The following is a 24,649-nucleotide window of genomic DNA, read 5'->3' as shown; positions in this document are numbered from 1 at the left end:
ACAACAAAAGCCTATGTAGCCTAACAATTACTGGGATGAGCTTCAAATAGGTTGGGACAGGTGTTACATTTTGTTCAATGAAGTTGAGTGAAATTGTGGTAGTTTCAACTAAAGATAGGGTCCCTGTTACAGACTCTATTGTGTAATGAACTTGTCTGAAGGGGCTCTGGCACATATTCACATATACATACATATCTCATAGAGCTGGAAAGGACTTCAAGAGATCATCAAAGACAGTCTGCTGCACTTGCAGAAGGACCTATCACCACCTCTAACATATTTTTTTTTTTAAATCTAATCTGTCCCAGACCTTTGAAGAACCCACCATCCCCAAGAACTGGACTCACAACCATGAGTTTAGAAGGACAATGTTCTCACCATTGACCTATCTCTCCCCATCTACACTAGGAAAATTAGGGTTTGAAGACTATAAAGGAAAAACTATTTTCAGCTAGGATTTTTTCCTGTCTTCAGATCAGAAAGGATTTTCCCTGCAAGAGAAAACTACATGGAGGAATTTTATTCTGTAAAGGAAATGATATGAGTTTAAATTTTTAGTCCATGTAATTTATTTAACTTTGGTGTTAAAATCATGTAGCACTGTTTGTGAAAAGGATATAGTTCTAGACTGAAGTTGAAAGTGGAGGAAAGGGCCATTAGTTTTCTTCCAGTTAAATATTGATACAAGACTGCTTTGTAAATTGTGGAACAGCAAGAGTGTGCACTCTCTAAGTAGGGGTAGGTCAGTGCTGTAAGTCGAAGTGATTTATACTGAGGATGTCTGCCATTTTCCAGAGAAACAAACCAGAAAACTCGGCACTCTGTGAAATTATTTCACTGTTCAGAGATCCAGAGAGTTTAAATTTGACATCCACTCCAGTGCGACTTCAGGAAAAAGTTTTCTATAAAATGGATAATTATGGTCTATGATTTCTATTTTGTCACTTGCGTCAGTAAAATACTGCTATAGCACTTGAAAAGCATAATCTCATCACCATTTGTCAGCCAGTAACTGATAGTACATAGAAGAGAAAACTTTCAATAATATTCCATCCAGGTAATACTGTGCTAAAAGAAACCAGTGTAGTACTCTGATGGGGGTTGACCCCAACACTTGTAAGGCAATGGAAAAAAAGACACAGTCATGCTTAGGGTTGCCAGCTTGCTAATGGCATGAAACCAAAGACCCTAGCCGCACTCCTTCCCTGTGGCCCCACCTCTCACTCACTACATTCCCCCTCCCTCAGTGGCTCACTTTCCCCCATGCCACTAACTTTCACTTGGCTAAGGCAGAGGGTTGAGGTGTGCCTTACCTCAAGTGATTTGCAGTCAGTGGTGCGGTGGGCATAAGGTGGGTTCCTTTCCAGTCCTGGTTTATCGCATTAATTATAGCAGATCTTCCTATTCTTTCTTTATTTTTCAATTACGTTGAAGCATTTAAGGGTCTGATCCAAAGCCTACTGAAGTTAATGGATATCTTTCTATTGCTTCCATGGATTTTGGATCAGGGACTAACTAAATTGCCAGACAGACAGATATGGAGGGCTTCTTTATTCATAGAACAGACACATTGTCTCTCAAAATATATTGCTAACATACATTAACTTTTTGAGAAAGAGCCATTTATATGGACAAAAGGGTAATTAATCTGTTAGGATGGCAATTTTGTTTGCTATTTACTTATTAGGTGCTAGCATCTTTGCCTTCTTTACAAATTGTACTAAAAAGGATGATATCTTTGCTGATGGCCTGTTTGCAAGGAAGAAGACTTCTACCATCAATCCCTGTCCATGTAAGTAATCCAACAGTGTAAAGCAGTAAAGATTTTATGTCGCTATTGAGCTGTCATTTTGAACCTCTGACAATGACAAAGGACTGTTTTCTTTTAGCACTTGTCCTACACGCGTCCCCTTGTCTTTTCATTCAGAATAAACTTTCCAGACACTTGCTACAATATTTCATTTGCTGCATACAGAAGTTCCAGCAATATTTTCTTCCACTGTTCATGGGTTTTGGTTTGACATACAAAGGATATGTTTATTTAGCAGTGTCACATACAGAGAGGTTTGATGTGTCTTCTGTTGACTATGTACTGACAGCTGTACAATTTCTGCCCAGCCACAGTGTTGAAAATTTACCTCTTTGTATGAACATCACAACGTCAGGTTTAACCAGACCAATTAGTTGATGTTCACCAGGCCGCTGATCATTAGCACCTCTATGTTTCTGTCTAATCCAGCTGCTTGGTTATACTTTTATCTGTTAGATTAAAGAACCTGTTAGTATCTGGTCTCTTCTCTCCATGGCCAGATCAGGCCCTGATGAATGAATTTTGGGTCCTTTGTTCACTGAGAGGCGGGGGACTCTCCTCAAAGGACCCTCCATATTTTGCCCACCTCATACAGACACTAAAATGCCCTCTCTCCACACCTTCTCCAGAGAACCCTGAGCGCCCCTCCCACCTCACATATATCCCCACAGCCCTCTACTGCTACCCACATATCCTGACAGCGTTCCCTACCTTCCCCCCAAACCTCCCTACACACACAGATTCCAACGTCCTGGACACAATCCACTCATTACAGCACCACCAACCTCAACTTGCCCCTAACATCCTGCTTGCCCACAACCTCCCCAATGCGCCCACTCACCTCATAGCCCACCAATAACACACCCCCACCACGGCTCCAGGACCTGCCTGGCTACTCATCAGTGCTCCACAGTTCAATGTTCTGCTCCTCTCCTGAGCTAAGGTGGCTCCTGCTCATCCCAGTTTCTCACATCCACCCATTCCTATCACACTCTCTGCACCCACTCTGTTCTGGGTTGGCTGGTGCTCATGATCAAGAGGCAGCCTGACCAAAGGAAGGTGAGTGGTCTTGTGTTCTGGTGCAGGGATTCTCAGTACTGCTCATCTTTTTTTCTTCTTTTCGTCAGGATCCCCCTGACACGGGGAACCTGTGCAAAAGCACCAAGCACATATTTACTACCTCTAACTCTTTTTGATAAGTGGAATAGATTAAGCTTTTTAAATCTCTCACTGTATGGCCTTTTTCAAGCCTCAGAAGTGGTCTGCTATATCCTGGGCCTGTAACTTAAAAAGTAACTAAAAAGCCGTTTATTTGCCAGGGAGCTTATTTATTTGTTGCATGACTAGAAAAGAAAGCAGAATATGTTGAAGCTGCTGGAGCCCTACGTAATGGATCCAAGCATTTTACACAGTGAACACTAGATTCATGTTAAAAAAATATTCTGATGAAGAATTAGATATATTAGTAAAGTACGGATGTTTGTGAGTGAGGCCTCTTTCTAAATATAGATATTATGCCATTGTTATAGAAAAAACAAAGGAGGAAAACATCAATCAGAAAAGATGGGTGTGCGTGCAGTGAGCGAAAGGAAGATTCCTGGTTTTGTATGTGCTGGCCTCGGTAAACGAGTGTATATATGACATGTTCCGCCACTCTTCCTTTGTATTTCTGTCCCACTATTTCCCTTGGACTGTTTCTTTAGCAAGAACAGCCAAACAAATGGTTATTAACAGGAGGGACTGTATATTATTCAAACTGTATATTATTCATACTTTTCCAGTGTGCTCTGACCTCTACCATTAGTGTATATGGGTGAAATTAACTTACATTTTGTACAGGTATTGTTGTATCAAAACTCTCCATTTGAGAAGACTCAGGGCAGGGGTTAAGGTGGGTGGTGATATGAAAGTACTGGTAAGAAATTTAAGTGTGGGGTGGATTGCGGAAGGTCTCAGGACAAGGGGGTGGGGAAGTGGGGGGCTAAGGGCAAGGGGCTGCATATGTGATGGGTGCAGGATTCAGGGCTAAGGGTTTAAGGAGGAGCTCAGAGCAGGGGATGAGAACGTTGGGGCATGCAGGAGTCTGGGCAAAGGCTAGTGAGAGGGGAGCTTCAAGGTTAGGGCAGATGACGGGTCCCTGCCCTGAGCTGTTCTTGTCCTGCCTGGCGTTTTGCCAGCATGGCCAGGGAGGGGCAGGACTGCACACTGTGGATGCGGATGCCCCATCAGGATGCCAGCTGGAAGCATTTCCGACAGCATGCCCTCAGCTGGCCCCTTTCACCCGCCTGGCTGCCTGCTGCAGCGCCCCAACAGCTGGCAGGAGTCTAGCTGGGAGTGCACTGCACCTGGTGTCTCCTCCTGCAGCTGAGTGCTCCAATGCTGTCTGGCTCCCTCTTACAGGAGCAGTACACTGGGGCTCACTGCCTCACTTTCTCCTCTGGTTTTGTACCAAGAAGCCTTAACTGCTCATGGGAAGCAGATACGCATAATATTAAATGATCTTTTCCCTACCAATGATTTGCATTTGACTTCCAAAAATCTACATATAGATTAAGTCACAGTTCAGATTGTATCTCATTCTCTGGGCCAGCAAGGGCACCTACTTTCTGGGATCCTGCTTACCAGCTTTCACTTCTCTTTTTTGAAGACACGTGTCCTCCTCATGACCAGTTTTGATCCCAGACTGCACGTGTCCCTCCCTACACTGTGAATTCCCCAGCAAGTCAGACTGCATAAACAAGGTCACTTAATACGCTAAGCAGCATAATTGACCATAGCTGCAAATTATCACACAGTCTTTCCAAGCAAGAACATTTGTCCTTAAAAAGAAAATATTAACAGAGGGAACATACTTAAACAATAAAAAATAAGTGACGTTTACCACGTATCACCACAACTCAACAAGGAGAAGTGCAGAGTTCTGCACTTGGGACAGAAGAATCCCAAGCACTGTTACCGGCTAGGGACCGACTGACTAAGTAGCAGTGCACCAGAGAAGGACCCGGGATTATTGTGGATGAGAGGCTGGCTATGCGTCAACAGTGTGCCATTGTAGCCAAGAAGGCTAATGACATATTGGGGTGCATGAGGAGAAGCATTTCCAGCAGATGTAGGGAAATTATTATTCCCCTTTTTTTTGGCACTGGTGAGGCCACATCTGGAATATTGCATCCAGTGCTTGGCCCCCCAATATAGAAAGATTGTAGACACATTGGAGTGAGTTCAGTGAAGGACAGTGCAATGATTAAGGGGCTGGAGCACTTAACCTATCAGGAGAGACTGAGAGATATGGGCTTATTTAGTTTGCAGAAGAGAAACTGGGGGAGCGGGGCGGGAGTGGCGTGATTTGATAGCAGTCTTCAACTTCCTGAAAGGGGGCTCTAAAGAGGATGGAGATACACTGTTCTCAGTACTGACAGATGACAGAACAAGGAGCAATGGTCTGAAGTTACAGAGGGAAAGGAGTAGGCTGGATATTAGGAAAAAATTATTTCACCAGGAGGGTGGGGAAGCACTGGAATGTGTTACCGAGAGAGGTGGTGTAATCTCCATCCTTAGAGATTTTTAAGTCCCAGCCTGACGTAGTCATGGCTGGGATGATTTATTTGGGATTGAGCCTGCTTTAGGCAGGGGGCTGGACTAGATAGCCCCCTGAGGTCCCTTCCAGCCCTAAAATTCTATCATTCTACAATTCTAAGATCTCCAACAAGAGCTCTGGCAGGTATTCAAACCTCACCAAAGGTTTTATTGTTGTTGTTGTTGTCTTTGTTTTGTCTGTGTTTACAAGTTCATAACCATGTTGGCTCTCAACAAGCACCTCCATGAATAGATCAAGTCCTTCCAAACCTTTCCATGAATCTTTTCCTTAGACAGATGATCCCATCAGTCTGGTAGATCAGAACGCAGACCCTGGGTCAGCATAAATTCTGATTATTTCTTCAAAAGTCCTTTCTTCCTCCGCTTGCCTCTACAGAATCCAGGCCGAAGAAACAGATTCAAAATTCTCCAGGTAGTGATACTTTCCTGGACGTTTTGTCTAATTATACCCACTACTATTCCTGGAGGGCTATGAACTCCCTCCCCCATGGCATTATATAAAATGCCTATCCCACAATGCTACATACATTGAGATTGCCCAAATATATTGGAGCAAATTGTCATATCTACCACAGATTGAATAATGCATTGCAAGATGGGTAAGATGAGTCCCAGGAGCTAGAAAATGTGGCTACAGAACAAATGGATGTGGAGTCCCCATCTTGTGAAATGCAACGCATGTCCGTGACCCTTGGGCTGCCAAACACAAAACATGGATTAAGATTTTGTATCTGAAGCAAGGGGAGATTTTAAAACCTTTGACCCACCAGTTGTTGTCTGAGACAGGAGGGACCTGTGAGACCGAAAAGAAACCTCACTAAAGAAAAAGCTGATACTATAGAACATTTAGGGCAACCCTCCACCTGCATGTTTAGGTGGTTGGAGAATGCAAAAAATAAACAACCTATTTTCCTACATTCCCTGATATACAAGGATTAGGGACAATCTGAAAAACTGAAGTCTGACCACAAGCACGAATTGACAATGGAAGCTGCACCCCTTAAAATCTAACAGCCTCCCTAGTTACCTTTCAGAAAACTACTGTCAGGTTTGGTGGGGAGGACTAGTGCATGTAGCCTGCTGTGACTGTCCTGCATTGACTTTGGCCTTTCTGAAAACACGTCATGCACAAACCAACATACTGCCTATGTACCCATATGCCTACTTCTATGCCATGGTTCAGACAGCATGGGAAAGAGAGGTGCAGCATCCCTGAATGCATAGCTCAGCAGAAGTGGACTGTTTCTGCTGCCTTTGAGACTTACATGGCTCACATACTAAATTAAGCTCAGGGATATTTTCATACCAAATATATTTCAGTTTTATAGTTGGGAAATTTTTTTTTCTTAGTGTACAGAAAGGGTTTGTTTCAAGAAGAAGGGTTCTTTCAAAAATGGGGCTTTTTTTCTAAGGAACCCTGTCTAGATGGCTGTTTTTGCATTCAGAAAAGCCTCTTCCAGAAGCACAATCTTGAGATATTATGCAAAGTAGATTTGTAAATCAGCACTTCATTTGCATTTTCAATCGCCCTCATTTGCATTCCTCCTCTGAAAGGGGAATCCACTGTAGATGTAGCCCAGGTAAATTCTTCAGCTTCTTTAACATACATGCGTTAATATACAATATTTTCCAAACAGCTCATTTAATATGAATATTTTATTATTTCTCTAGATTAATAGGCTAGCTACACAAAGGTATAGAAAACAAGGCTTTGTGTCTCATAAAGACTATAAAGCCCAATTGCTACTACAAAGACACCAATACAGACTTTATGTACATTTATTTACTTCCATGGGTGCGTCTACACTTGCATTCCTCTTTCAAAAGAGGTATGCAAATGAGGTCAATCGAAAATGCAAATTAGGCATGAATTTGCATAATTGGTGCATTGTTTGCATATTCTAATTTCAAAAGAGCTTCTTTTGAAAGAATGAAGCCAGTGTAGATGCTGCTCTTTTGAAAGTAAACCCCATCTTCGAAAGAATCCTTCTTCCCATTAAATAAATGGAAGAAGGATTCTTTCGAAGATGGATTTACTTTCAAAAGAGCAGAGTCTACACTGGCTTTCTTCTTTCAAAAGAAGCTCTTTTGAAATTAGAATATGCAAAATAAGGTGCCAGATATGCAAATATGCAAATTTATGCCTCATTTGCATTTTTGATTTGCCTCATTCGCATACCTCTTTGGAAAGAGGAATGCAAGTGTAGACTCACTCCATATATTTATTCTCCACATTTTGGTACTGAGGGAAGGAAAGGTTCAATATTATCCAAATATTTTGTAACACTTATCACTACTTCTCCAAAATAATGTTGTGCTTTAGAAAACAAGTAGAAAGCAAAGATTTGTACTTTACTGAGAGTATGAAGTCAATGAAATGAAAATGTCTTGGGTATAGAGCTTATGTACACATATTTGTGTTATTCATTTATCTGTTGCATTGCACATTCTATATTTTAGTATATAATGGGTTTATCTTCTAGCATTTCACATTTTAATTTGTCTTTTTTGTTAATTTAGTTACCAATTAAAACCCTTTCAAATAAATGAGCTTTGAACATAATATGCTTTGTATGCAGCAATGATTTGTGCATTTGTCATAGACACTAGCATGTTAAATGACATTGCTGGCCACCATTGAAGCTTAGATGAGGCGACCAATTGGCAAACGGGGTAGACACATGTAAGCAGAAGGAGTCTTGCTCAAATTGATGGGATTGCCATCCAGTCTGATGTCTTCTAGAGCTCTCCGGGCATAACTAACATCCTTCATTTTGCAGAAAGTATCTTCATGCATCTCTTGAATGTTGTTGTTCTAAAAAGAAAAAAAATACAAAGATATTCATAAAAACAATAATATGTCTGATGATTATTGTCTTTAATAGCTAACTTGATACATTTTCTGTGCTGTAAAAAGAAAGTAACATATGTACAAAGGACAAGGATGTCTCCCTGACCTAGCAACTTTGCAATGCTTACAGAATCTGGCTGCGGATAGCCAGCTGACAATTCTCCCATCTTGGGGTTACTCTCAACCAGTATAAATCTGTAGCCCTGTTACTGCCTGGGAGGAGGGAGATTGAGCTGTGACACCCAGAGTTGGAGGAGCCAGAAGTGTAGGAAGAAATACAGAGAAAGACGAACGGAGTCTGAGGGAAATCACACTACACTTTGTCAGGAGCAGAGCTCCTGGATTGGACCATGAAGTAGTGGGTGGTCTGAGGTTCCCCTACCAGCCACTGGGGTAGAGGCATAGACCAGGCAGTAGAATGCAGACTGCCTAGGATGGTTATCCAGTGGAACTCTCCTACCCTGAATGTGGCAGAGTGTAATGACCTGCCTGGTGGGATAAGCATGGAAACAGAACACCCTGAGTCACAGAGGCTGCATCTACACTTGCCCACAACTTTGAAGGCGGGCACATTAATCAGGGCAATGGGAGATTACTAATGAAGTGCTGTGGTGAATACGCAGCACTTCATTAGGTTAATTATCCCCTGTGGCAACTTCGAAGAGTCAAATTTTGAAGTACTGGCATATGTGTAGCTGTGGGCACTTCAAAGGGCCCGTGCTGCTTCAAAGTGCTTTTACTCAAAATTTTGAGGAGTAAAGGCACTTCGAAGTAGTGTGGGCCCTTCAAAGCGGCTACAGCTACCTGCAAGCTGGCCCTTCTAAGTCTGACACTTCGGAGTTGCTGTGGGGGAGAATTAGCCCAATGAAGTGCTGCGTATTCACCACAGCACTCCAATATTAATCTCCCATTGCCCTGATTAACATGGCCCCTTTGAAGTTGAGGGCAAGTGTAGACCCAGCCAGAGACAAAGATAGAATATTTATAGATCATTCAGCAAACCGGTGATGGACCTGTACAGAGCTGATCCCCAGAACACTCACAAGGGGGAACCATCTGGTGCTGAGTGAAGCACCCCATGACAGAAGGATAAAATTGTTTTGCCAGATTTATGTTCTGAGTTTTGGGTCAGATCCTTCATTGATGTCAATCAAAATGGCTTCATTGTCTACACTAAATCTTATCATTGGAGAATCTGGCCCTTTGTCTTCAAAATATTTACATTGAACATGAATATTTTATTGAGTCATATTCAGATGGAAGGCACTTTGGATTATTCAAATTGCATTTTTGTCACCAGATTCTGAAATGCCGAGTCAATAACCCGATTAGCCTAAGGTTTCAGATGTATGATGACCCATTTGGATAATGCAAGTTGACCTGAAGGTTTTTTTTTAAAAATGCACTAAACAGTAATATTAGTTTGTCCTCTCTTTTTCCAGTTATTCACTATTGCTATAAAATTCCATTGGTTTTGTAATCTACCTGAAGATGAAGAGCTCGGAGACTTTCAGGCAGTGGGAGTGGGATGTGATCCAGGTTATTGTCGGTGATGTAAAGATGATTCAGATGCACCATATCCTGGAAAAGAAGGAAGGGAAGATCTTCCTTAATTGGAATTTTGCAAAAATCTGTAAAAAGGACTGGATAAGTTTTACATCCACCTTTGCAGTAAGAAATTTAATGCACCAGTTTCTTTCAGTCAACATGACTCTGAGTTAAAAACTGGAAGTTAGGTTAAAAATACAGCAAAACACTGATAGGAGCTTTCTCTTGTATTGGCCAAGATCAATTAATATTAGAGATCTGTTGCACTCATAAGGCATATGAGAAAGGCACATAAATATGTAAGCAGAATCTGCAGATCAACATTGTTTTAAATTAGAAATATGCCCTGTCCCAGCTTCTGCAGAAAGCCCTGCCTGTTATTTCTTTTCCCCTAAAGGAATCACCAGGTTATTTTTTTTCTAGAAATCACTTTTGTTCAAGCCAAATGTCTCTAAATAATATTCTTGACACACACTTCCCCGGCAAAAGTAAGAGAAACTCCTGTATTGGAACAGCAGCAAGGGAGTGAAGTCTGATGGAGAAGCAATATCTTAGTGCCCAAAGGGACAGAATGTCAAGACTTCTGAATTCCCACCCTTCATTCTGTTCCTAGACACATCAATAAGCCTCTCTGTTTCTCAATAAACCCATGGAGAAAACAGGCATAAGACTGGCTGTTGTAGATGCATGAACATTTGCCAAGCTCTTTGAGACTTTAGGATGGCAGGTGCATATGAGTGGCATAGTGGGGCAGCTTTTCTTTTGTGTCTGAGATGGACTTAAGTGCACAAGTGAGAGGATATCAGGGAGCCTAGGGGCTAGGTTGTGCCTTCCCCAACTCACCCGATGTGCATGGCCGAGAGGGAGCAGTTGGCTGAAAGCCATCTTTCCACTCAGGAATTTGTAGCTATCAGGTAAAGCGAGAACCTAGCTCCTTTTGGATACCTGGGCATTGCATAGGAATCAGATCAGGCCCACTATTTGGTTATTTGGCTCTATTAAAATAGAGGCTTAGATGGTGAATTAGTGATGTTCTCGGGGTAAGGAGCAGCACAGGGTAGCTTTGCCAAAGGGAGGGTGTCACTCAGAGTCACAGTCCACCTGCTGCTCCAGAGAAGGAGTAAATGCACTGCAGTGCTGGTGCATGCTACACTACCTAGCATATTGGGAAGGAGCGCCAAGGCTCTACCAACATGTATAGGTGGATAAAGCACCTCTCTAGAGCCTGCCTCATCTCCTGTGTTGCTACCTGTGATATGGTGCAGTTGTGTAAGAGAGATCTCTGTGCTCCTTATGCTGCTGCTCTGGTCAGACTACAGATTCCCCCCAAGAAGGGGAGAGATTTTTCCATCAATCCAAAACTCACCTTAAATGCTTCTTCCTTTATTCCTTTGTGGCCCAGCCTGTTGTTACTAACATCAATGAACGTCAGGGTAGGTGGTAACTCGGGAAGCTGCCTTATCTTATTATCTCGGAGCACTAGCTCGTGAAGCTGGGGCAGCTCCCTGAAGGCATCTTCATCGATCTCAGATATAAAATTTGATGTCAGATCAATCCTCTTTAAATTGCCTGGTAAAGAAAATTAATAAAATATTTAGAGCACTCTGGAACTCATTTCAGACTGTCTTAAAACCTAAAAAGAAAAGAAAAGCAAATGCATTTTCATTACATGTGAACATCCCCTTTACATGGTGTTTAGTTACACAGTGGGGGGGAAGGGTTAGTTCAGTGGTTTGAGCATTGGCCTTCTAAACCACAACATTGTGAGCTCAGTCCTTGAGGGGGCCATTTAGGTACCTGGGGGAGAAAGAGGGGGAACATAGCACTTGGCCCCCCCTGAGAGGGTAGAGCAGAACATTCAACACCACTCCCAGCTCTATAAGGTTCATATTGCCACATACTACTACTTTTTTATTTTGATTTCTTTTCCCATAGGTCTTTGGCTGCTTTACTGCCTTAATAACTTGAGGCTTGAAGAACTCTTTCCTCTTTAGAAAAGGGCAAGCTTCCATTAATAATGAATGGAAATGCAATTTACAGGAGCTTCAAGAGCATAAGATACTTCTAAGAAGTCCTGTAAGTTCCTTTGGTAGAGGGTGTTCCATTGAAAGCAAAATTACACAATTGGAACAAGTTTTATTTTGATAACATCTTTGGAGAGGTGATAAAAATGTGAGTACCTTATGAAAGAAAGTGAATTAAAAAAAGACTCTTTTTGTTCACAGTCTTCCATAATTGAAAAAATTAGAATGAAATGTTGCCAAATTCTCTACATTTTGGCTGTGTCTACACTGCCCTCCTACTTCGAAGGGAGGATGGTGAGTAGGTTGTTGGGAGTTTATGAATGAAGTGCTGCGGTGCATATGCAACACTTCATTGAGTTAATTCTCCCCCGTGGCAACTTCAAAGTGTTAAACTTCCAAGTGCTGGCTCATGTGTTGCTATGGCTAACCCTTTACTCCTCAAATTAAACAAAATAAGTCAGGGAAAGATTTTCAAAATTGGGTAGTTATATCTGAGTTCCGAAAAATGGCTTGAGTTCAAAAGTCTTCAGTACCTGAAAACTTCCACTGAAATCAATTGTGGGAGGCTCTGCCATTTTTCTGAAAACTCAATCTGTTTAAGGCTTCTTAAGTTGCTAAAAATGAAGGGACTCAGAATCACTAGTAGAATTTGACAATTTAGACCTTAAAGACTCTGACTACAGAATAATTTTGAAATATTGAGACGAAGGCTTTGTCTACACAGAAGAGGTATTTTGAAATAATAGCTGTGATTTTGTAAAAACTTTTTTAGCATCTACACAATGTTATTTTGAAATAGGCGAACCTTAATTCATGAGGAATAGTGAGAAATAGTTATTTTGAAATTGCGGGGGTATAGACAGGAACCAGAGACTATTTTGAAATAAGCCATAGTGCGTCCAGTAGCTCTCTTTGAAATAGGCTTTATTGAGTGTAGATGCTGTATTTCAAAATAGCTGAACTTTTTGGGAAGAAGGGGCCTCTGGAAGGATGACTTCCTTCTGGAAGAGCCCCCGGGAGCCATACTTCTACATGCCGTTTTGAAGCCCGGAAGAGCATCTTCCGGACTCCAAATCATGTGACCTTATACTAATGAGGTGCCGGGAATTTACATATGTGCCTTGTTAGCATATTTCGGGCCATTATTAGCATACCACTTTCAGAGAAAGTGGCATGTGTAGAAACAGCCGTTGTGTGTAGCAGCCTTATTTTGAAATAAGCTATTCTGGAAATTTTATATCTATCTATCTATCTATATATAGATAAAGATATAGATATTTCAAAATAATATTGCTGTGTAGACATACCCTATGATTTTCCTTCTCCATAAGGTCATCATGTTCATGCTACAGTAAAACCTTAAGGCTAAAGTTACACTAGTGAGTTTTGCTAACAAAACCCCATTTTTTTCAACAAAACTGGTGGAATGTCCACACACAAAATGTGTTTTGTCCACTGTATGGTGACAAAAGTCAGCACTTCCACCGTCAACCTTTTGCCTCTCCCAGATGATGAAGAGCACCTTTTTTCGACAGGTTCTGTCAAAAAAAAGATGTGAGGATGCTCTGGGGGACCTTCTCTTAACAGACAGGGCATCCAGGATAATGGGCAGCACTGTCTTCTATGCTTTCGGGTGCCTGTTTTGTCAACAGTATCTGGGCAGTCTGGCCACTCCGTCAACAGAGCAGAATGCTCTTCTGATTGGCTTTTATGTGTGGTCGCACTTTGTCGACAGAAGTTTTGTTGAGAAATCTCTTCTGACAGTGACTTCTGTCAACAGATCACTGTAGAGCAACCATCGCCCTTCTGTCCTTAGATTAAGAAACTTCTCTAAACATTTACAAAGATTTCCTTCTTACTCTTGCTAATTACTGGGTAAAATGACTGAATGATAACTGCTTTCCTGATAGAAGAGAATTAATCACTGTACTTTACATTATCTATGGGATTTTTTCTCCTTTAAATTTAATTAGACATGCCAGCAAGTGCATAGGCAAATGTGGTCAATTATTTGTACCTAGCTATTTGCACTAATTCTAGGACTGAATTTTAGTAGGTCTATAGCCAAGCTACTGAAGGCTTAGGCCTCAGAGCAGCAAAACACCTAACTTTTATGAATGTACCCCACTGACACTGACAAATTTGACATAAGATTCTGACAGTTTTCTGCTTGAAAAACAACAGGAAGTCTTGTGGCACCTTAGAGACTAACAGATATTTTGGATCATAAGCTTTCGCAGGCAAAGATCAAGTAGGTCTTTGCCCACAAAAACTTATGCTCCAAAATATCTGTTAATCTATAAGGTGCCACAGGACTTCTTGTTGTTTTTTAAAAATACAGACCAACTCAGCTACCCCTATGATGCTTTTCCACTTGAAATGGCACATATCAACAATGTGAAAAAAAAAAGGGAAACCAGTTGCATCACTACTGCCATCCATACTTTGATTACTAAAGTCATTTTTGTTGATCTTTTTGATTCTGTTATAGCGTGCATAGAAATGGGTCGTCTTCTTGGGCAGTGGAGGAACAGCATCCAGTTCATGATCATCGCAGTAGACTGTGGTCCCCAGACATGTACACAGAAGGCAAGTCGGAAGGCCTACAAAAAACAAATAAAGGAAAGCAATTACGTGAAAAAAATCTGCAGTGAGAATATTAAGAATAGGACAATTTTATAAAAGCTACATTATTTCAAGTTAGGTATTAGCATGAAGCAAACAGCAGTGGCTGATTTGTGCCAGAGCTTGGCAGGGCTCAGTCCCAGCACCTTTTGGCTTGGCAGGTCTTCACCTCAGTACCTCTGGGTTTGCTGCATCAGTTATAAAAGTGAAAAAAAAATGCTTGAGCCCCAACACCTCTCTCATTGAAAAATAAGCTCTGGAAAATAGCATATCCAAAGTTGAAGGTGTTTAATGTTGTGTACTTCAGCCTGTTTGACTGACTGAAATGGAGACAGAATGATGATGGAGACAGAAATTAAAGAAACTGTCACTGTAAACATACGTATGTTTCTCAGAATATTAGAATCAGATGAATAATCCTACAGTAGCTGACATTGTTCTTCAGTGCTTCTAAATACTTATAAGATCTTATACTGGCTCACAAAAGGGTGTGATTACTCCTTGTTGTGGAGGGCTGATTGTAGAGCACTTCAGACTCCTGTAAGGGATGTGTAGGGGGACAAGGGTGCAGCTACTATGTGGGTGGGTGCTAAAGCTCATCAACATATAGAGCAAAGGAATTTCACAACTGGCTTATGTGTGGGACTGGGTCTACACTTGCCCCCAGCTTCGAAGGGGGTGTGGTAATCAGGGCCATGGGAGATTACTAATGATGTGCTGCCGTGAATATGCAGCACTTCATTAAGTTAATTTTCCTAAGCGGCGACTTCAACACATCAAAGTAAAGCGACTTGGAAGTAGCGTGGGCACTTCAAAGTGCCTGTGGCTACACTCATGATGGCACTATAGCCATCTACAGAGGTGACTTCCTCTCTCAGGAAAGACAAGTAGATAATCATGTTGATTCCTTTAGCTCCATTAGCCGCTTTCTGTGCCATTGACGAGCTGTTACACTTTGCTGGTCTGGGTAGAATCTCCTTCCTCTCTGATCTCTGAGATGGTTGGGTGGGGGAATCAATTCTCATGGCTGATTCAAATGTAGAGGCTTTGGAACTTATTACAGTTACTGAAGTTTAGTTCTGTAAACAGTAGGATAAATATCTAACAAAGGTGATGTGGTGCTTTGTCCTGCCATTAGGGCACGGAACTGGACTTGGTGACCTTTTGAGGTCCCTTCCAGTTCAAGTATTCTATGATTTTATGATTCTAATATGTTTCGGATGATTATTGAGGAAATGAGTTTTTTCAGAGAGTTATGAAGACAGGATATCAATTTCCTTCCTGTTGTTTTTAATTAACATTTGTGATACAGAACTTGACATCAGGAAAGATTTCTCATCCCTTGAGCTAAAGCTGTTTGAAAGATGTGTATTTCCAGAGAAAACATTTAGTTGCCCCAGGAGAAACATGGAAATTGAGCCATTTCCCCTCATTCATGGAAGGTTGTTACTGAGTGGTGTGGGATAAGGAAGACAAGAAATGGTCCTTTTCTTGATATTTCCTCCACCGAGCCACACTATGGAAATTATATGGTTGGTCCGAAAGACCTTCACTTATTTTGATCAGTGAATTTTACTGGGCACATGCACATCCCCGATACCTAACATTTAACTGAGTATATAAATCAGTGGTGGGGAACCTTCTCCAGCTCCCATTGTCAGGGAACAGTGAATTCCAGCCACTGGGAGCTGCCAGCAGATGTGCCTGGAGACACTCAGGTAAACAAACTGTCTGGAAGCCCAGCAACTATTAACCTAGATGAACCATGTGCAGCAGGTGTGCTGGAGGTTCCCTACCTCTTGTATGAATATTCCTTCTCCACTATATCTCTTTCTTACATGTTTGGCAACGGAATTAACTGTGCATTTGGTGCAGGGTAGTTTTATTTGTGAAATGTATTGGTCAGTTTTACTAGGCAGGTCAGTTAAAAGTTAAAAGCCAAATTAGTGGAATTTACAGTTTTAAGCCGTGTCTACATGTGCACGCTACTTCGAAGTAGCGGCACTAACTTCGAAATAGCGCCCGTCACGGCTACACGTGTTGGGCGCTATTTCGATGTTAACATCGACGTTAAGCGGAGAGACGTCGAAGCTGCTAACCCCATGAGGGGATAGGAATAGCGCCCTACTTCGATGTTCAACGTCGAAGTAGGGACCGTGTAGTTGTTGCGCGTCCCACAATATCGAAATTGCGGGGTCCTCCATGGCAGCCATCAGCTGAGGGGTTGAGAGATGCTCTCTCTCCAGCCCCTGCGGGGCTCTATGGTCACCATGTGCAGCAGCCCTTAGCCCAAGGCTTCTGGCTGCTGCTGCTTCTGCAGCTGGGGATCCATGCTGCGTGCATAGGGTCTGCAACCAGTTGTTGGCTCTGTGGATCTTGTGTTGTTTAGTGCAACTGTGTCTGGGAGGGGCCCTTTAAGGGAGCGGCTGGCTGTTGAGTCCGCCCTGTGACCCTGTCTGCAGCTGTGCCTGGCACCCTTATTTCGATGTGTGCTACTGTGGCGTGTAGACGTTCCCTCGCAGCGCCTATTTCGATGTGGTGCTGCGCAACGTCGATGTTGACCATCGACGTTGCCAGCCCTGGAGGACGTGTAGACGTTATTCATCGAAATAGACTATTTTGATGTCGCTACATCGAAATAGGCTACTTCGATGTAGGCTTCACGTGTAGACGTAGCTTAAAAGTTCTTATTGGATTATCTTTTAGGTTGGTTGTTTTAGAATTGCCTGTTTTGTCTTGACCTCTTGACCAGCTAAGATTAGAAGGTTTGTTTCTGCAGAAAGATCAATCATTGAAGATCATGATAATAGTTCTCAATTCTAGCTGAAGGACACTTTGGCATGTGCATACTTTGTCTGCTACGTGCTCTCTTCAGGCAAGCAGAGACAGAAGCCACAGATTAAGCCCTTCTCTATTCTGAAACCGCTGTCTGCAGTGCTCAGAGGTCCAGGAGCAACATCTTAGAGGCAAAGTCCTCTCCAGCCAGCCCTCTTGCTTTCCCTTCCATTGGGTAATTTAACCTCACTTCAAAGAGCAACAGTTTTCTTATTGGAATAACCAAGGCAGTGGGCAGGCACAGCCCGCCCACAACTAAAAGGTTCCCCCTTAAGAGGAGAACCTGATAAAATAACGTGGTTCCCAAGTAATTATGGGGGAAACCAAAAAACAAAACAGGAACACATGTGTAGGTCAAAGGGTTAAAATAATGGAGTCAGAGGGGGATATCGAGCAGAGAGCCCCGGACGACACCCACTGTTCCTCAAAGGTGTTGAGGGAGCCAGTGCACACTGCCCAGAGGAAGTCTGCCTGGATTTGTGATCAGATAAGGATCAACAGTGTTACAGGGCAAGCAGTTATACCTGCTTGAGCCAGTTATACTGAATCTGGACCTAACTGAATTTAGCGTAAAGATGCTTGAACATATTTTTGACAAAACTTTTCTGTTGGAAAATACCACTTTGAGAAAACAATTTTCTTGGAAGAGTATCTGTTTCAACTAAAATGATTCCTAAGGTCCAGGTGGTAGATGTAGCCATACACTTTAGAATGGCAAATGCAGGTTGCACTTCCCTTGTCTGGCACCCTCACGGACTGACCGCTCCTGAATGAGGGAATTTTGCAGACAGGAGGAGGTCCCCTGCCTCCTCCCACTCAGGCTGCCAGTCCCTGTGGGCACCAGCTCCAGCCCTGGCTAAACTGCCGGTGTGTCTCCGGCCCAATGGAGACTGGCTCCAGACAGAGTCACAAGCCCTACCAAGCTCCCCTGCCCTCGGCCACTGGGATCCCCTATCACTGGGTTCTGCTCAGCCATCCCCCTACTAGCCTCCCAACCCAAGGCTCTCTGGTCCAGTAATATCCATGGTGCTACTACACCAAAGAATCTCAGTTCTGGGAGGTTCAAACTGCAGTGTGGTGATCAGGGAACTCCATGCACAGTTGAAGACCCATATTCTAGCCTGTTTCAGATGATGTTGCAGGCAGCGGCAACGTGTGGGGAATAGCAAGGGCCATATGTCCCAAACACTGTGGATGGGAGGGGCAAGGGGCTGGCCAGCTGCCAGTGAGGGGGCTCTGTCAACTGCAGCAGGGGTCCAGCACCCTTGCAGTGGCAGGCAGCAACAGGGGACGCAGAGTAATGGACTCCAACATGCTCTGCTCTCTCAGCATGCAGCTCTGGGGGTGGAGGAAGGACACCCCCTGCGGTCCTCAGCATGAAGTGCAATGATTCAGCTAGGGGGAGCAAAATGAATTTGGCACCAGACTCCCCAGTTCAGCTAGATCCCCAGGCTGCCTCAGGTGTGGGGAATGTCAGGGTGAGATAGAGCAAGGGTGGGGAGGGGGGGAAGGGTGGAGGAAGGGCAGGCAGAGGTGGGGCCTGACCCTGCCCTGCTCCAGGCTGGGAGGGTCACATGGGTGATGGCCCTCTTTGGGTGCCTCCACACCAGTCACGTCTTATTTCAGGTGAATGTTGTTATCACTGGGTTAATCAGTCTCTGTCATGCTCCTCCACTGGTTATTTATACATGGTGAAACAGCTTCAGCAGGAGACATTGAGAGAGAGAGAGAGACAGACAGAGACTGTCTGTAGCAATTGACTCATGAGGCCTGCAGGAGACCTGTTCAAGTCCCTCTTCTGCTTCATTCAGAGTATGAACCGGAACTTACATTTCCCACATCCCAGGTGAATACATTTAGTCTTGGGCTGTTGGCTACTCTGGGGTGGGGCGCTCAGTTGAAAAGAGCCATTGGACTCACTATGGCTTATTTCAAAATAATCTGTGTTCCCTGTCTATACCACCCCAAGTTCAAAATAACTATTTCTCACAATTCCTCATGAATTAAGGTTTGCCTATTTCAACATAACATTGTGTAGATGCTAACAAAGTTCTTACAAAATCACAACGGTTATTTCAAAATATCTTTGCTATGTAGACAAAGCCTTAGGCTAAATAGTTCAAAAGTATGCTGTAGTCAGGGACTTTTAAGGTCTAAATTGTGAAAAATATCAAAGAGGCTTGGTTTCCTCCTTCCTTGGAATGAAAACAAATATCTAAGCTTTTAAACTTTTCATAAAAAGTGGGGGGGGGGTTTGTTTCCCAGCCAGACATAGTGAGGGTCTTAGATGGCTACCTTAGCAAGGATTTTGCAGCTAAAATGGGATCAGACTTTCTTTTCTCCCTTCTGTTTTGGGGACTGCTACTGTTTTCTCCTTGGCTGTTGTTAACTTAGAATTCAAGGGAGTCTGAAGAGAGGCAAGGGATTCAGCAAGAGAAGCTAGAGCTCCTGGGTTTCTCAGCTTTCCTCTTAGTTGGCAGAGCAGCAGCAAAACCTGATGTAGGAGCAAGTGTTCATCCTGGGATTTCCTATCACATTTTCAACAGAAAGATCTTTCTGCTACATTCCCCTGAGTCCTTTGCAAGGATGTCAGATTCAAAATACATAGCACAGAGAAGCTTTCCCAAAGACCTCTTTTGAAAGGTTTGAAAATCTAAGATGGAGGAAATGGCTTTGGATATTTGAGTGCAAATACAATGACACAGAGAACTTCCCATCCCCATTTTTGCTTTTACATCAGTACAGACTTTATTCTGGTCAAATCTAACCTGTGTATTTAAAAAAAAAGTCTTAAGAGTGACTCCACTTCATCCATTAAATGCACATATTTGGAAATAGGAACACCCTTTTTTGTCCCCCTAGGCACTCAAGTATCATGTTGATGGGCAGAGTAGGCAACGATATCTTCAGGCTCTACCCCAGCTGTATGTCCATCACCACATAACACTGAGTTTTGTCCTGGCAGCCACTAAAGCTGGTGAACTTCCACTCTGACTTCCATGTACTTGAGCCTAGAGCTACTACTGTCTTGTGGTATAGTGCTGGTTTGTGCTTTGGTGGGGCTGCAATTTATTGTAAATACTTAAATAAAAAAACATTAAATGCTACTTGTCAAAGATTCCTGTATAAGCAGTATTCATCACAAAACAGGAAAGGCCCATGTTTCCATTTTGCAGGTTCCAAACTGACCCACGTCTGTCTTTTCCCAGAGTTGCCACAATAATTTAATCATTGCTTTTAATTAAAAGACTTACTGAAGTTTCTAGAAATCAAAGAACATAGATTCAAAATGATATTAAACTTGATATTGATAACAATTTCCATTGTCAAGTGGAAAATGTTGATAACTTTTTTCCTAAATAATGTGGTTTTGATCATGCCATTTCTGATAATATTTTTGTGGGGAAAATGTTGACAGGCTTTATAGATAACTCATACCCAAATAGATAAATGTGTCATAAAAAGTATAAACTCACCACCAGACTCAGTGTACCATGGAAATCAACCCAACGCAATAGCATGTTTTTTTTTTTTGTTTGTTTGTATTCTAAACTAACCATCATGTGTTTCAGGCCCAAGAACACCTGGCCCATGTGGTGAGGAACCATCAATTAGTTTTGGTGTTGATGCTTCTTCTTCAGCTTCTTCCAGTGGCGGTAGGGGGTTAGAAATCTCTTTAGTTACAGAAGGTAACACGGTGCCAATCTCTATCTAGGGAGAAACATAGTTATATTAAAGAGGTAGATTGCATGTCTGCATTCGCTGTCTGGTGGTGTTCTAACAGATTCTACCACTAGAGGGCAGACATGTTCTGAAGCTCAGCAGTACATCTTCATTTTATATCGCAGCTCCTGGGTGACTGACTCAGTCTGCCACTGTAGAGCTTATAAAACGAAACCATATGTATTCACTTTACACCTCAGATATTTCCTTTGTTATGGAACATATTATATAAATTCTGTATTAATAAGAACTTCTGTTAACCAAGTTCTTTTCTCACACTTATTCAAAGATAATTAGTGGACCAATTCAGCCAGTGATGTTCTGGCTGCCAAATGAAAAATTACTATGAAGCTCCAAAGTAAAAAGGCCAATTTGAATTTAGAATGGCAAAATCTTGAATAATTAAATCCACAAATACATACCAGCACATGTACCTCACGTTTGAACTGGGATGTGTTTAATAAGCCCTCATCTTAAAACAGGAAAGGCAGCTGGTGCTTGTCATAATAAAGTACTTTCAGCGTTTGTTAAGCTTTATTCACTCTCTCAGTGGTTAACAGCACTTTGTAGCTTTATTGATCATCAGTTGCAGAAGATACAAAAAGGAAGATCTGTTGCTAAAAAAGTATCCAGATAAGCATGAGACCTACACTCAAGGAAATTCTGTAAGCTTTGGTAAACCCTGTCAAGGGACTAGGAAACATATTCTCCTCCATGAATCTTACTCCCTAATAAGCTAGAAGAATCAATTTTCATTACTATACAACTATAAAGCTTCAGTCTGTCAAAGTTCTTCCAAAACTACTCTAGGGCTACGTCTACACGTGCACGCTACCTCGAAATAGCTTATTTTGATGTAGCGACATCGAAATAGTCTATTTCGATGAATAATGTCTACACGTCCTCCAGGGCTGGCAACGTCGACGTTCAACGTCGACGTTGGGCAGCACCACATGGAAATAGGCGCTGTGAGGGAACGTCTACATGCCAAAGTAGCACACAGCGAAATAAGGGTGCCAGGAACAGCTGCAGACAGGGTCACAGGGCGGACTCAACAGCAAGCCGCTCCTTTAAAGGGTCCCTCCCAGACACAGTTGCACTAAACAACACAAGATCCACAGAGCCGACAACTGGTTGCAGACCCTGTGCATGCAGCATGGATCCCCAGCTGCTGCAGCAGCAGCCAGAAGCCCTAGGCTAAGGGCTGCTGCACACAATGACCATAGAGCCCCACAGGGGCTGGAGAGAGAGCGTCTTTCAACCCCGCAACTGATGGCCGCCATGGCAGACCCCGCTATTTCAATGTTGCGGGATGCAGATCGTCTACACGTGCCCTACTTCGACGTTCAACTTCGAAGTAGGGCGCTATTCCCATCCCCTCATGGGGTTAGCGACTTCGACGTCTCGCCACCTAATGTCGATTTCAACTTCGAAATAGCACCCAACACGTGTAGCCGTGACGGGCACTATTTCGAAGTTGGCGCCGCTACTTCGAAGTAGCGTGCACATGTAGACGCGGCCTAGGACAAAAATACATTTGGCTGATTTTTGGAGAGGTGCTGGTATAATTTGTATAGTAGGAATGCTGAAGGCCTTTGAATCAAACAGTAAACTGCAAAAATAATGGAAACCACTTCAAGCCAGGGTGTGAGGCAGCACCGCCTAGTTCAGAACCTGTGGATTCTAGTGTCATGTTTGCTGCTACCACAGAACAAAGCAGTGCTGAAAAGCGAGTAGAGGAGATGCCTACTGTTAGAGACAGACAGTGTAGTCTGAAGAAGTGACACAGAAATGGGAATCAATTGGTCACAAATTTTACTTTTGACTGCCACCACTGACTGACTGTGTGGCCTTTGAGAAGTTGCTTCACTTCTCTGTCTCCATTTCTCCAAGTAAAATGGAAATAATTCCTACTTACCTCAAGGGTTGTAGATGAGCATTAATATTTTCACTAGCTAAGGAACAAGTAGTTAATGTCTGGCGGCCTAGTGCAGAGGTCAGCAACCCCTGGCACGTGTGCCAGGAGCGGCTCATGAGCTGATTTTCATCGGCACATGAGGCAGGAGCTCAGCCCCGTCCCTCCTCTCCCATGGTGCCGGGAGCTTGCTCAAAGCTATGCCACCTATGGATTAACAAAAGACCAGCTAATGCAACCAACCACCACCTAAACAGTAAAGCTCTGCATCTTCATTTATTTATTAATGAAGCTGTTGTAAGTAGGACTATTAGTGACTTTAAAAAGTATCACTGGCACTTGGACTATACTTAAAGGTTAAAAGGTCAAATTTCAGCATTCCGCCTTAGAAAGATTGCTGACCCCTGGTCCAGTGATTTGAATGTGAGGTGATAGAAAACTGCTAAGTATAATTTAACAAATTTAAGCTCAGCTCCCACAGCTTTAGGAAGAACTACTGGTATGGGTCTCATGGTTGTGCGCTGAAAATAAACATCAAAGAACGGGGCTCAAACTAGTTCTTCCTGTAAAGTGTTTGATAAATTAGCACGTACTGCTTCATATTAAAGTGCAGGGAAATGTCTTTTAGTGGCTGGACCCAACTGAAATGCATCATTTGGTGCCCCAGTTCCATAAACGTTACTTTGTGAAGTAGGTTAACAGATACCTTTTTTTCAGTTCAAGCGTAAAGTCTTCTCCACAAGGCCTGACATCCCTCTCACCATCTCTGTATTATGTTTAAGGAATGCTTTTTAGAATGGAATATGGCTGCTGGCCCTTACCTCAGCTCCGACAACTGAACAAACATAACATGCTGATGCGTTGGCCATAATGAACTCCCTACTTAAGCCACTTTATTTATTTTGAAACTACAGAAGCTGTACTGAAGACTTATCCAGATTCATAATTCTAAAGCGCCATCAAAATTAGAAACCAAACCAAAGGCATCTGCAAGCTGTTGGCAATTATTAGTGGGCAGACTGCATCTAGTGTTAGCACTCTCTACTCCTAATAAATGGCTTAATTCGCAGTTTGGATGAGTGCTGTCAATATGCCTTGCATACTTAGCCTACCTTTACAGGACTGGAGACATTCTCTCTTGCAAATGCAGGTTGGTGCAGTTCACAACCCCTCCTAGTGTGCATATATGAGCAGAGGTGGAGAGGGATATTCATACCAAAATTACTGTCTGGTAGGGGAGGCTGCTTTACTAACTAGTTGGGGTTTTATACAAGTCCCACCAGATGACATGGGAGAGATGTTGAATCTCCACATCTCCAAGATAGTTTGGCACTGCTCCTCCCCATGCCAGTCCCACATGTTCTTGTCTCCTTGGCTGCACTAGAGTGCGGGTTTCTGTACGGCCTCAGCTATTGTGCACAAATCCTAGCTACTTGCATTTTAATGAGGAGGGCTTTTTCTGTCAGGTTTTTTCTTTTTTTTTTTTTTTTAAATCAGGCTTTCCAGGAAGGCCAAATAAGTTATGAACAAACACACATGACACTGTGCAACTGCACTATATTAATTCCCATGAGAATGCTTAGCTTGATTATACCTTCAGTAAGTACTGTTTGTTTTGGAATGACCAATTCTCGGGTAGGCCTGGAAAAAAAATCCACTCTTACTCTAAGCTCTTTGAATAACATTCTGTATTTTTCTGTTGTTTAAATAATATTAGAAAC

The 24,649-nt window shown here is 42.7% G+C and overlaps 1 protein-coding gene across 1 annotated transcript in view; it reads right to left on the bottom strand.

The window, feature by feature from the left end:
- Window positions 1–7,576: 7,576 nt before the first annotated feature.
- Window positions 7,577–24,649, bottom strand: part of EPYC (epiphycan) — a 38,303-nt gene continuing 21,230 nt past the window's right edge. Inside the window, exons 3-7 of the mRNA XM_074983993.1 lie at window positions 20,848–21,001; window positions 14,275–14,433; window positions 11,173–11,375; window positions 9,744–9,839; window positions 7,577–8,222 (exon numbers count right to left, since the gene is read on the bottom strand). Coding sequence (XP_074840094.1) covers window positions 8,052–8,222; window positions 9,744–9,839; window positions 11,173–11,375; window positions 14,275–14,433; window positions 20,848–21,001 — 783 coding nt within the window. The 3' untranslated portion in view covers window positions 7,577–8,051. The remainder of the gene's footprint in view (window positions 8,223–9,743; window positions 9,840–11,172; window positions 11,376–14,274; window positions 14,434–20,847; window positions 21,002–24,649) is intronic.

This window comes from Carettochelys insculpta, chromosome 1, assembly GCF_033958435.1.
Source record: "Carettochelys insculpta isolate YL-2023 chromosome 1, ASM3395843v1, whole genome shotgun sequence".
NCBI classification, from domain to species: Eukaryota; Metazoa; Chordata; order Testudines; family Carettochelyidae; genus Carettochelys; species Carettochelys insculpta.
The sequence above is the reverse complement of the archived record's forward strand: the minus strand, read 5'-3'. Positions and strand labels throughout refer to the sequence as shown.